Source organism: Monodon monoceros, unplaced genomic scaffold, assembly GCF_005190385.1.
Source record: "Monodon monoceros isolate NGI ecotype Baffin Bay Population unplaced genomic scaffold, NGI_Narwhal_1 Super_Scaffold_4, whole genome shotgun sequence".
Taxonomy (NCBI): Eukaryota; Metazoa; Chordata; class Mammalia; order Artiodactyla; family Monodontidae; genus Monodon; species Monodon monoceros.
Window position 1 is genome coordinate 20,390,279 of NW_021703781.1, and position 12,084 is coordinate 20,402,362.

General features: G+C 54.3%; 1 protein-coding gene across 23 annotated transcripts in view; it reads left to right on the forward strand.

Annotated features, from left to right (window-relative positions):
- The window catches only part of COL13A1 (collagen type XIII alpha 1 chain), a 159,555-nt gene that overhangs the window by 14,955 nt on the left and 132,516 nt on the right, over positions 1 to 12,084 (forward strand). For 14 of the 23 annotated variants that reach the window (XM_029245666.1, XM_029245678.1, XM_029245684.1 and 11 more), the window contains exon 1: positions 461 to 1,302. The exons of 2 other annotated variants lie outside the window; for them this stretch is intronic. In XM_029245666.1, coding sequence (XP_029101499.1) covers positions 1,009 to 1,302 — 294 coding nt within the window. In that variant the 5' untranslated portion in view covers positions 461 to 1,008. Of the gene's footprint in view, positions 1 to 460; positions 1,303 to 12,084 lie in introns of those variants that run through there. 7 more of the 23 variants (XM_029245682.1, XM_029245683.1, XM_029245685.1 and 4 more) reach the window with 3 other exon arrangements.

A 12,084-nucleotide genomic window follows, 5' to 3' on the forward strand; every position in this document is an offset into this window, starting at 1 on the left:
CAGGACAGGGATGCCCAATGGCAGCTGAAGGGATTCAGATAGTCCTGCTCGGGAGATAAAGACACATCTAGACGCCTGACAGTAACTCAGCCGGGCTCCTTGGAGGATCCCAAAGGCTGGCTTTGCCAACTTGTTAGAAAGCAGAGTGATGCCTGGACCCATGACTTATGAGGAAAGCAAAGAGGGCCCTCAGTGTGAATTCGGAGAAGGGGAGAGAAGTGAAGCCCCAGCTCCACTCCACACCCCCTTCCTGTCTATAAATAACCCCAAGTGTCGCTTCAAAGGGGACAGGGAGCGCGGGAGAGGGGCTCCCAGGGCCGGTGGGTGGGGGCAGCGGGCGCTGCAGACCACGCCCCCCACCCCGGGCGAGTTTGCATAAATAAACAAATCCTAGCCGTCGGCCCTGCAGGAGGTGGAGGAGGAGCGGGGAGGAGGAGAAGGGAGCGGGGCGGGAGAGATTAGTTTGGGAAGTAGCACGGATTGCTCATCCGATCCGTGCAGCCGCAGCCAGTGTGTCAAGTTACAGAGGCGCCGGAATCGGCCCCAGCGCTCCTCGGCAGCGGCCACGACCCACCTCTGCCCGTGGGGCCCTCCACGTGCACCCCTTCGCCCCGGGACTGAAACTGGCTCGCCCGGGAGACGGGAGGCACCAAGAAGGACAGACGGCGCAGAACCAACTCCAGGACTCTGCAGATACCTGAAGGGAAAGACGGGGCGGAAAGGAGAGCCGGCCAGATTCCCCTAACTTTCCTGGACTTGGAACGTTCTTCGAAGTAACTTCTTCTTCTTACCTGGGTGTACCCCAATTACTGCTGGTTGTGTTTTTTCGGCTTTCCCCCTCCAGCTGCTATTTTTTCCATCCTCTTTGCCGGGAGCCAAGGATAGGGACATTTTCCAGCGACACAAGCCCTTTCCCCCTGCCCCGCAGCTTGGATCGCGCCTTTGGACAGCGGCTCTCGCCTTTATTTATTCTATTTATTTATTTATTGGTTCTCAATACGCGAGGGGATGGTAGCAGAGCGCTCCCGCAAAGCGACAGCCGCCGGTGCCCGCGGCCCTGGGGAGCTGGACACGCCCGGGACGGTGGCGCTGGCGGTGGCGCCGGCGGAGCGCTGCGCGCGGCTGCCGAGCCCGGGGTCGTGCGGGCTACTGGCGCTGGCCCTCTGCTCGCTGGCGCTCAGCCTGCTCGCCCACTTTCGGACAGCCGAGCTGCAGGCCCGGGTGCAGCGCCTGGAAGCAGACCGTGGGGAGCAGCAAATGGAGCCGGCTATTTTGGGACGAGTCAACCAACTGCTGGATGAGGTCTGTGCTCTTTGTTGCTGCCTTTTATCCCTCCCCGCGGCGCCCCCTCGCGCAGCCTCCAAACTCTGAACCAGCCAGTGCCCGTGGGCTCTTGCTCTTTCCGCCGCGCCGTGCGTCCCGGCCTCGCACCAGTTGTGTGCGGGAGGGGTGGGGGCAGGGATGGACGCCGTCCTGCAGGGTGCCAGGAAGACCCGGGCGGCTAGCGCGGGACCCGTCAGCTCCAGCCTCTGGCAGGCGTCTCCCGCGTTCCGCGGCGGAATCGCCCTAAGCGCGCGGGGCAGGTGGTGGAAGGCAAGGCGCGGAGGCGCGCAAAGGCGGCCAGGCGCCACTTCTCCCTCCCGGCACCCCGCCAGGGTGTTGAGAGAGCCGCCCAGCGCCCACGCGGTGGGACTTGAGCCCGATGGCCGGGGGCGAGGCTTGCTGGGCCCCCGCGGCCCTCCCCATCTATCCCTCGACGATCAGTGCTGCCTTTTATTGCCATGTTCCTTTGGGAAGAGAGAGGGAGTGAGTTATCCAAGGGGCTGAGGGGGACAGGGAGGCAGTCCTTGCAAGGGGTGGTGTCCTGGTCCCTGCCCAGAACGCTAGGGCCCAGGTGTTGGTCGTTCTGGTTCTGCTGTCCTTGGGCATGAATAAGCGCTTACCCTCTTGTTCTGAAGCTGGGTTTCTTGTCCCTGGTTCCCTGGAATGGTCCCCAACATTTTGTGTCGGTGTGTCTTTCTGGGAAAAGGATGCTGAGCTTTCTCCCATTTCCAAAATGTCCTTGAACCCAAGTGTATTAGAAGCCACTAGTGTCTCTTAGCCAGGGCAATCTCGGGACTTCATGGAAAGACCACAGGAAGTAGGGACATATGGTCTCATTAGTGCCACCAGAGTAAAGGCTAGGCCAGGAGACCGTGAGGCCTGGTGACTTCTGAGAATCTGGACAGCACAGGGATCCAGGGCCCGGATGAAGGGGAGGACCCACAGGTAAAGGCCACAGCAGTCTGAGAAGAACTCTTGGAACAGGCTGGCCGTGGACGGTTTCCGAGGGGAAGAGCTGGGAGGGGACCTCTGACTTAGTAGGAGGTGGTATGGAACAGTGAAAAGCAGGAGGTGGAGCCCAGCAGGCCTGGTTTTTGTCCCCACTCTGCTACTGAAGCTGTGCAACTTGGGGTAAATACCCTAACCCCTCTGAGTTCCAATCTGCCATCGAAGCGGTGGTGACGACGGCAAGCATCAGAGCCCAGCACTAACTGCAGTGGGTGCCGATGGTGCCCCAGTTCCCCACAGCCAGGCTCTTCTTGGGCGCCTCCACCAGCCAAAGGCTGCTCCTTGCCAAAGTAGCTCTCCAGGGTGATCACGGAGAGCGAGGTCAGAGGGCCAGAGCAGACAGGGTGGTCATAGGACAAGTTTACTGATGCCAGAGGTGCACCCATGACTGCTACTTTCAGCTCATTCCCATGTCCCACCGGGCCTCAGGGAAGCTGGAGGGCTCTGTCGGGCCACCCAAGGTCCCCCGGGACTCCGAGGGAAGCCTCTGCACTCAGCAGTGCCGGCACGCGGCCTTTGCCGGCTAGTTGACAGTGCACGTGGGACTGCTGGGTGGTGGGGAGGGTGTCAGGACAGTGAGGGCTGCCCCAGGGATCCCTGGGGCCCTGGCTGCTGAAGGACAAACATCTGACCCTGGATGTTCCGCTCAGTTCCTCTCTGCATCCTCTCCCCTTCCTGGCCCCTCCTGCTGGCCAGGGCATGCCCAGCCCTTTCCCAGATCTTGGCTTCCTCTGCTTAAGACTTAGCCAGGCCAAGCATCATACTCTCAGGGCCTTGGGGCTGACAGTGTTATTATTATCTGCCAGGCTGAGTCCTCCTCTCCAAATTCCAACTGACTTCTAGACCCCCATTTTACAGATGGGGAAACTAAGGCCCAGAGAGGGGCAGTAGGTTACCCAGAGTCATGTGGCAAGATCCAGGACTGGAACCTAAGCTTCCAGTGACCCTGCCTCCAGTGCCCTCCCCACTCTGCCCGCCACCTTCCTTTGTTCATCCTCATCCACTCATTCGGCAATTGAACCTGAGAGCCAGCTGTGGGTCAGGCATTGTGGGGGCACACTTCTGCCCTTTGGAACTTACAGGCAAATAGGACACAGAGAAGAGAATGGGCAGTGACCATGTCGTGTGAAAAAAGCTACGATAATGGAAGCAGAGGAGATCTGGGGAATGGATTACGATGCAGCTACCCGATGGCAGGGGCTTCCTGGGAAAGTGATTTTCAAGTGAAGACTTAAAGGGTGAATAGGAGTTCTCCAGGCAAATGGGGATGAGTACAGGGCAAAGGGAACAACTTCTGAAAGCCAGAGGGAGGGGTTTGCCTTGGGGAACTGAGTGGTGGAAGATATGGCTGGAGAGAGACAGGCAGCCTAGGTCAAGAGGGGCCTTAGAGACAGTTCATTCTTTGTAAGAGCACTGGAGAGCCGTGGAAGGGTCTTGAGGAAGGCAACGATGTACACAGAATGAGTGGAAGAGCAGGGCAGAGCAGGGGGGCCAAACGAGAGGCTAGTGCAGCCAGAGGGGACTGTGACCTGGTCAGGGGCACTAGTGGAGACAGGGGAATGAATGGAAATGGCAGCCACAGTGGTGGGACCTGAGATCAGTAGCAGAGGGCGTTGGGACCAGAGGGAGGGAGCGGTCCTGTGGGTAGAGGGGGCAGGTGGTCTAGTCTGTATGGTGATGACCCCAGGAGGCCTCCCCTGGACGGGGCCTGCAGTCCAGTGGCTCCGGAAGGGACACTCTAAGGTCTGCCCTGTCCAGTACGGTAACCATTAGTCACTCATTATATTTAAATTAAATAAAATCTAAAATGTAGTTACTTGGTCACATTAGCCATCTTTCAAAGGTACCTGTAGCTAGTGGCCACCAGATAGACAGCGCAGCCATAGAACATGCACGTCACCGCAGAAAGGTCTACGGGATGACGCCGTGCTAGGAGCAGGCAGCTTCTGGGCCATCAAAGGTGTTCAGGAGCAACTGGAGGCCCTTCCTCCACCCTTTCCTTTCCTAGGTCTGTTCTCCCAGATCAGAGCAAAGGGCAAAGGTGAGGAAGGGTGAGGAGAGAAGTGAGAACTGGGTCCAGTGGAAACCCCCGGGTGAGAAGGCCTGGCAGAGGAGAGAGAGGGAATGCTTTTGTTGCAGAATGATTCTGTGAAATGGACATGCAGAGGGTTCGTGCCTGCGAGGGGCACAAAGGCACCCCATGTGCCAGGATTCCAGCTGGGCTTTGCCAGCCATGTGGCCTTAGGTAAGCTGTGCCCTGCACCTGCACCTCAGATTCCTTCTCTGTAAAGGTCTGGAGAGCTCCTGGGGACCCGGGGCAGGCAGTGCATCCCGGAGCAGGTGAGCCCGGGGCCACTCCCTGAAGGATGGAGGCAGGGCATCGGGCAGAGCGATCCTGGGGAGGCACACAGCCTGGGCAAAGGCCTGGAGGCAGGAATCCAGGGGCACATGCACACCACTCATCCCAGTGGGGAAAGCAGCATGCTGGGGGCAGAGGCTGTGACTGTGAGACAGGAGGAAGAGGGAGCTGGCAGGCCAGGCTGAGGGTACCCAGTAGGGAGAAGAGGCTGGAATGAGGTGAGCTGGGGCTGATGTGAGCACAGGCCCAGATCTGAGTGGCTAAGCCACTGGGAGGGGTGGGTCAGGGCCAGGAGAGGAGCATGGGGGCAGGAAGCCAGCTCAGGGGAGCTGGGAGTGTGGCTTCCAGGCCTCAGCTCCAGCTGTTCCCCCATCAGCGCCTCTCTCCTGGTCTGGGACCCTTAATGAGCGCTCCAGCTGCCTGCTACTTGATTTGCTTGCTGTAAAAAAAGAAACTGGAATGGCCCAAATGGAGGAAATCAGATGTCACCTAGGGCTGGGCAGACGGTGTGCGGTGATAGAGAAGAGGGTGGAATTTAAACTTGCCAGATCCATTTTGCAGGCCAAGGGGGAGCAAGGGGTGTCAGCAGCCTCCTTCAGGGTGGACGTTGAGGGATGCCAGGCAGACTCCCCATCCCCAACAGCAAGAGTAACAGCAGCTGTAATAGGAGTGTCCCGCATTTATAGGGTATGTACAATGGCCCAGTGCTACATGTATTATCTCTCTCACTCCTCACGACTTCCCTAAGGATTGATACTCTCATTACCCCATTTTATAGCTGAGAAAACTGATGTCACTGGACCTCCATCTCACTATCTGTGATCCAGTCCTTTGGGTGTTGAGGGCATTTTCCACCCCAAGAAACCCCTGGGCGAGGAAGTGGTTGAAACTTCCAAGCTAAAATGTTGAGGGAACCCCAGGCAGACTCCCTCATCCCTAAAAATAACAATAGCAACCATTGTAACGGGAATGTTTTACATTTATAGAGTGTGTACAGGAGCCCCTTACTGCGCTCTTTCCAGGAGCATTTGGAGGAGGGATCAGAGCAGTGGCTGAGAGATTGGGGCTCTGGATGGGGTCCTCTAGGATTGAGGACAGGAGCAGGTTCTTAAAGGGAGAGTGTGTGAATGGTGGGGTGTGGGCCTGTGTACAGTGTCCTGTGTACATCACAGCTGCCTGGACCTCAGTTAATGGACAGAGCTTAGTTCCAGGTGCCCTTAGATGCAGCCAGCGCTCCACTGAGTCAATCCTAATACTACTCCTCTTTCCACACTATGAGTAAATGACTAGTCTTATGGGGAATTAATAGAGGGAAGATCCTCAGAGACCCTTGAGTCCAGTCCCCTCACTCTACTGATGAGAAAACAGGTCCAAAGCTGCATACCAGGTATCAGAGTAGCTGGAGGTAGGACCTCTGTCTCCATCAGTCACCTCTCCTCCACACCACACCTTCTCCTTTCTGGACAGTAGTAATTGTCTGGCCAAGTGGTGGCCAAGACAAGGCAAGTGTACACTCCACTCTCCACTTCTTGGCCCTCAGCAGACATTATTAATCGATTGCTGCACACTTTTCACAGCTTCGGAATCCTTTTCAACACTGTTCCAGGAAACTGCTACCCAGCTAGCAAGAGTTGAGGTTCAAGATAAAGAGCTATTTCCTGACTCTAATTAATTTTTTAAAATACAGAGCAATATTTACCATAGATAAAACTAGGAAGAGCTGTTAAAGTTTTATTGCTTCTCCAAAGGCCTTAAACCTAGCAAGTAGCTCCAAACCAGACTGAGGACCTCATTAAGTAGCCAGCCTTCATAAGAAGATGGTGAGAAAAAGTCAAAGCATCTGAAGCAGTATGCCATCTGCCTTATGCACAGTTTCAAAATTTGACACCCTCAGAAAGATGCCTTTTCCCCTTATTCCTAATCATTCCAGACTTGCCCCAGTGCCCTCTGGAAAGTCTTCCCAAACCACCCTGACCCCAAATAGGCCCTCTCCCTGCTCCGACTTCCTGCAGAACTGCCTGGCCATGCCGAGCATCTAGCTCAGAGAAGGAAAATAGACAGGGCACGTGCTGACTTTTCTTACCCGAGAACCACGGCAGGCATTACTAATCACTCAGCCCATGCCCCGTGAGTCTACCTAGGCCTCAGAATCTTTCTCGACACAGCTCTCCAGGCTGCCGCTCCCAGTCTATTAGAGTCAATGCACAAGATAAAAATCTATCTGCCAACCACGGCTCAGTTTCAAACACATTGTGCAGTGTGCCCTCCTCTCCATTGCCGTTAAACGTCTCGTCTCTCCATTTGACCCCATACAACCCAGTGGCAGGGATAGGAGGTCACTGGTCTCTGAGTCCTTGGCTGAGTCTTGCCTGGGGCTTTGCACAAAGTAGGCAGCCCTCAGCGATTAGTTGCTGATTTAAGGTCCCACTGCTGGAGGCCAGTGAAGCCGTCTCAGTCAGCTGTCCTCCGCCCACTGCCCTCAACCCAGACCCAGCTGTCTGCTCAGCATTTGCTCAGGGGGTGTGCCTTGGAGCTGGGTGTTTCGCAGCAGTCAGTAGAGGATGAAATGATTAACTCCTCTTCAGTCAGAGCTGCAACCCCTGGTCCTGGCTGAGAGTGGGGATAGCTCAGTGTGATGTGTGCCCACCTGTACAGAGCAGCTAGGAGCATCCGTCCCCTCCCATCCCCTACTCGCAAGGGTCAGGAGCTTTGTCTTCACCTGCCCAGGCTGCCTGGCATGTTTTTGGTTGGGGCAAAACAGTAAAGTGGGCAAGCCCACAGCACCTCTGCTGCTAAATAGTTGTGTGACCTGAGTCTCGGTGTCCTGATCTGCAAAATGGGGATAACATCCTCCTCACAGAGTTGGTGCAAGATTCAGTTAATAGCAACTGTAACCATTACGACGTCCCTCATCAGTGGTGGAGATAAAATGAGGCTGTATCATGTCTACAACTTTTATTAATAGCTAATATTTATTAAGCAGTATCCAAAGAGCTTTACATCTATTAATTCGGTTAATTCTCACAATAATCCTATGAAGTGGTTATACTTTTACTCTTCCCTTCTTACGGAAGAGAACGCAGAGGCCCAGAGAAGGTGCATAACTTTCCCAAGGTCACACAGCTAGTAAGTAGCAGAGCCAGGTCTTGAACCCAGGCAGTCTGGCCCCAGAGCTGGCATTCAGAGCCACATGTGTATACAATCTGTATAGAGTACCATATTTCACTGTCAGCTGAGGCAGGTCACATAGGCCAGGGCTAGGGACCCGTTTAGTTCAGTCTGATTCAGCTCCCACAGAGGTGGCATTTACCGAACTGACTTGGCATCAGCTCACATTACCATCTTTGTTGTAAGAATGGAGCTGAGAATGCCTTTTGATACAGCAGGCCTTGGTGATGAGGACCCTTAGAAAGTCCCTGTCCAGCCTTGGCTACCAGAATGTTTGGGCTTCCAGGAGGGATGAGTTGGGTCTTGTCTCCTGGACGTTGAACTGTCCTCTAGGAAGCTTAGCCCCAAATCTGGCGTTCACCCCACGGCAGAGCAGAGTCCTTCGGGCAGAAGGTTTTCCATAAGCTCCAGTCTCAGCTCTGTTTCGTCACCCTGCCCTTGCTTTTCTTTCTCTCTCTTCTGTCCTGCTGCTGTGCTGTATAATGTGTGTCTATCTGTGTGCCTCTGTAGCTGCCTGAGTGTCCCCTTTTGGAGCAAAATAGGGATAAAAGTTCTATAGTAACTAAACTTTTTTAAGTGACTCTCCCCTCCTTCTCTCATGTCTGCACACCCTCAAAGGCCTGTCCCTGGACTGGTGATGGGCAGGCTGCATAGTGGCACTGGCGGAACTTTAAAACACACCAAAGCTGACCTCCTTCCCCAAACCCTGATGTGAATCCCCGTGGGTAGGGTCTGGCAGTAGGTTGTTTAACAAACTCCACAGCTGACAGTACTTGAGACAGAGACAGAGACTGTATCTGTTCCCCTGAGCCAGGAGCATCCTGTGCAATTTACCCCAGGCCCCTCGCCTGAGTCCTGAGCAGCGCTTCAGGGGTTGATGGTGGCAGTATCAGCAGTAATGGCAGTAATGAGGGTCACGATGAGATGTCAATAAAAGTCCTACTGTACACTGCACAGTTTGAAAGTAGGGGTTGGTTAAAGAAGCGAAAGCAGTGGGATTTATTTTTTTGGAGTGGGGTTGTTGGGTTTGGGTTTTGGTCTTGGTTTTTCAAAAAATAAAATCAACTTTGCCCTCCAGAAGAAAGGAGGTTTCAGCAGAAGCCTTAGGAATCCTTCTCCCACCTCTTTTGGTTGGATTCTGTCCCTCCCAGAAGCAGTTCTTTTTTTTTTTATTCAGATAAAGTCACAAAAATTATAATCATCCTCATCAGTTCACTCAGTCCCATGTAATTAATTTTTTTTTTCATCTTGATCTTTTGTTAGCACTTTTATGAATGCCTCAGTTTTCCGTTAGAGTTCTGAAAATGCTTATTCATTCAGTTCAGCAGTATAGTCAGTTACCAGAAACCTGTACTTGTCAGAGTCTTTTCCATGAATTCCTTGAAGATGAAACCCTTTCATAGGAACATTTTTGCAAAAGCAACAGAGTATACCCAGAACTGTCTGTAAATGACAAAAGACTTAAAAACGACCACGGTTAAAGATTTGATGAAAGTTCATAATAATGCAGTTGACAAGGAAATTTAGTTACTTCTGAGATATACATTTTAAAGTAATAACTAGAATTATGACTTATAACATTATACCAGAACATACAAGATTTTTAGGAATTTCATGTAATGTCTGAAACATTTATATTCAGAAGCAGTCTTGTTGAGTCCTCCGTAAGGAAAGGAAGTCAGCAGTTTCCTCCAAGGGAAACTGAGGCCCGGGTGTGGGGAGGGGCTGGGAGGGCTGGGGCAGGCTGGGGTCCCAGCTGCGTGGCGGGCAGGCCCCAGCAGCAGAGGCATGCGGACACTCCCTGCTCCTCTGCAGGCCTCCTGCCCTGGGTGTGGGCCTCCCTGCAGAAAACTCTCTGTGGCCCAAAGGGCGGGAATGGGCCTGCTGGCAGTGGGGACTCCTCTGAGCCTTCAAAGAGCGAGGGCAAGCCGAGCACAAAGGGGCGGAACTGCCTGCCTGAGAGGCTGGGCACAGCCTTTCCAGGGGACACTGGGCCCCTGTCTCCCCTCCTGGAGGCTATTGTGGGAAGTCCCGCATGGCTGGAGTCCACACGGGCTGGGCCTCCTCAGCCCCCTTTCCTCTCCTGTCACCCATCCCCAGCCTCCCAGGCCTCCTCCATGCCCGCAGTCCAAAGCGAAGTCTCCGTCTTTCCTTAGCTCAGGCATTTCCTGCTGTGGGCAGCTCACCTGGTCTGCCTGCCCCCCCCCCCCCCCCCCCCCCCCCCCAGGAGGCTCATTCCTACCTGTTCTTTTCACGTGGCGTGCAGAATCCCAGTTCCCCAACCAGGGGTGGAACCCATGCCCCTTGCAAGGGGAGCACAGAGTCTTAACCACTGGCCCGCCAGAGGAGTCCCCTACCTGTTCTTTCAGTTCAGCAGGGGAGGCCCTGCTGCCCCCAGAGGACACGTCTTCCCCCCATAGGGTGTCACAGGGCCTGGGATTCTGCCATCCAAGGGACTTTACACCTGCAGTCACCTCTTATGCTGCAGATGCCCCATGAAGGTGCCTCTTAAGCCATCACTTGGAGGTTTTCTGCAACAGGTCATGCTCTGACAAGGTGGCCTGTAAGGCAGGACAGGAAGGGTGACCTCTGGGGACAGGGATGCAGAAAGGGGCATGAGCTGGGGCTTTTCCAGGGACAGGCTTAGCGACTTCCCTGTGAGCTGGCACTGAGGTTTCCCAGGGGTAGGGGGAGACTCGGTGACATGGGAGGGGAGGGTGGTCCTGCCACCTCTAGCGTCTCCCCACTCCGCGAACTCAGAATGTTAGAAAGAAAGGATTTATGTGCTAAAAGGAATCCCCGACAGCACCCCTGATTCTCAGGCTTACACTCCCTCAGTGACGGGGAGATCGCTGCCGTATGCAGCTGGATGTTCCATGATTAGACAGCTCTGGCTGTAACGTTGTGTGTGGTCTTCATCTCGTCAGAACTCCAGACCCCTTCTACACCTATCATCCCACTCCTCCAGCATGTCTTAACAGCACCTCACGTTCAGTGTCTCTAAGCTGAGCAGGAAGTCTGGCCTTCCCCAGAACCTCTGCATGCCCAGCACTGGCGTCCAACTGCACTGATTCCATGTCCTACTGACTGCACCTTGTCGGCCTCCCACAAACCTGTCTTCTTCTTTGTCTCACTGCCTGCACCTCCCTACCTGACCTACCCTTGGGTACCCCAGGCCACGGCAGGAGCCTCCTAACTCATTTACCCCCGTTCACCCTGCCCTGCTCTCTTCATCATCCACATGGCAGCCAGGGTAATCTTTCAAAAACTCTAAATTTGATCACCACATTTCCCTGATTACAGAGACTTCCTATTGCTTCCTAATATGGTCCATGAGGCCTGCAGGATGGGGCCCTTGCCACCCTCTCTAGCCTCATGGCTCTCCTCCGCTCACTTTTGAAGTCTAGCCAAATGACTGTACACGGTCATGGCTAAGAGCACAGACTCTGGAGCCAGATTGCCGGGTTCAAGTCCAGCTCTGCTAATTACTGGCTGTGTGACACTGGGCAAGTTGTTTAACCCCTTTGTGCTTTGGGTTGTATCTCTGTAAAATGGGGTGATGATGATAAGAGTATCTCCATCTTATGAGTGTTGTTCTTAGGATTAAAAAAAGTTAAAATGAGTGCTTTGAGCAGTGCCTGTCTCTCCAGTAATAGATGTTGCAACCTCCCGAAAAGAGCCCATCTCCCCTCACCCCCACCCGCACAGGCACAGGCATACAGAGAGGGTCATGGGCTCAGAGCCAGGCTCAAATCCTGCCTCTGCCCTTCTTGGCTGCGTGCAAGTTAATTCACCTGTCTCTGTCTCAGTTTCCGCGTTCATGAATGGGCTGCTGTGAGTGCTGAGTGAGTAAATATGTGCAATACTCCTGCCTGGTTCACTAGAAGCACAGTATTACATCGGGTCTTAGCCCGTTTCCCCTGTATCTGGGCCCCTCCCTGGTTAGTTGCTGCGTATCCTCAGGTGTCAGATCAGCTGTCACTTCCCCACGAAGAACCAACCTAGTCGGTACCCCAGGACTGGCTCTCAGCACCTGGCCCCCGCTGGCCAGAGCTCTGATGACAGTGGCTGCTTCACCTTGATGTGTGTGGTTTGGAGACTCTTATGTGCCCCTCCCTAGAGAGTAAACTCCATGAGGACAGCCTCCATGTCTGCTCCGCTCACATGTGGGTCCCCGGCACTTTGCGTGGCTCTGCTGACATAGGTGCTCGATACCCATTTGTGGA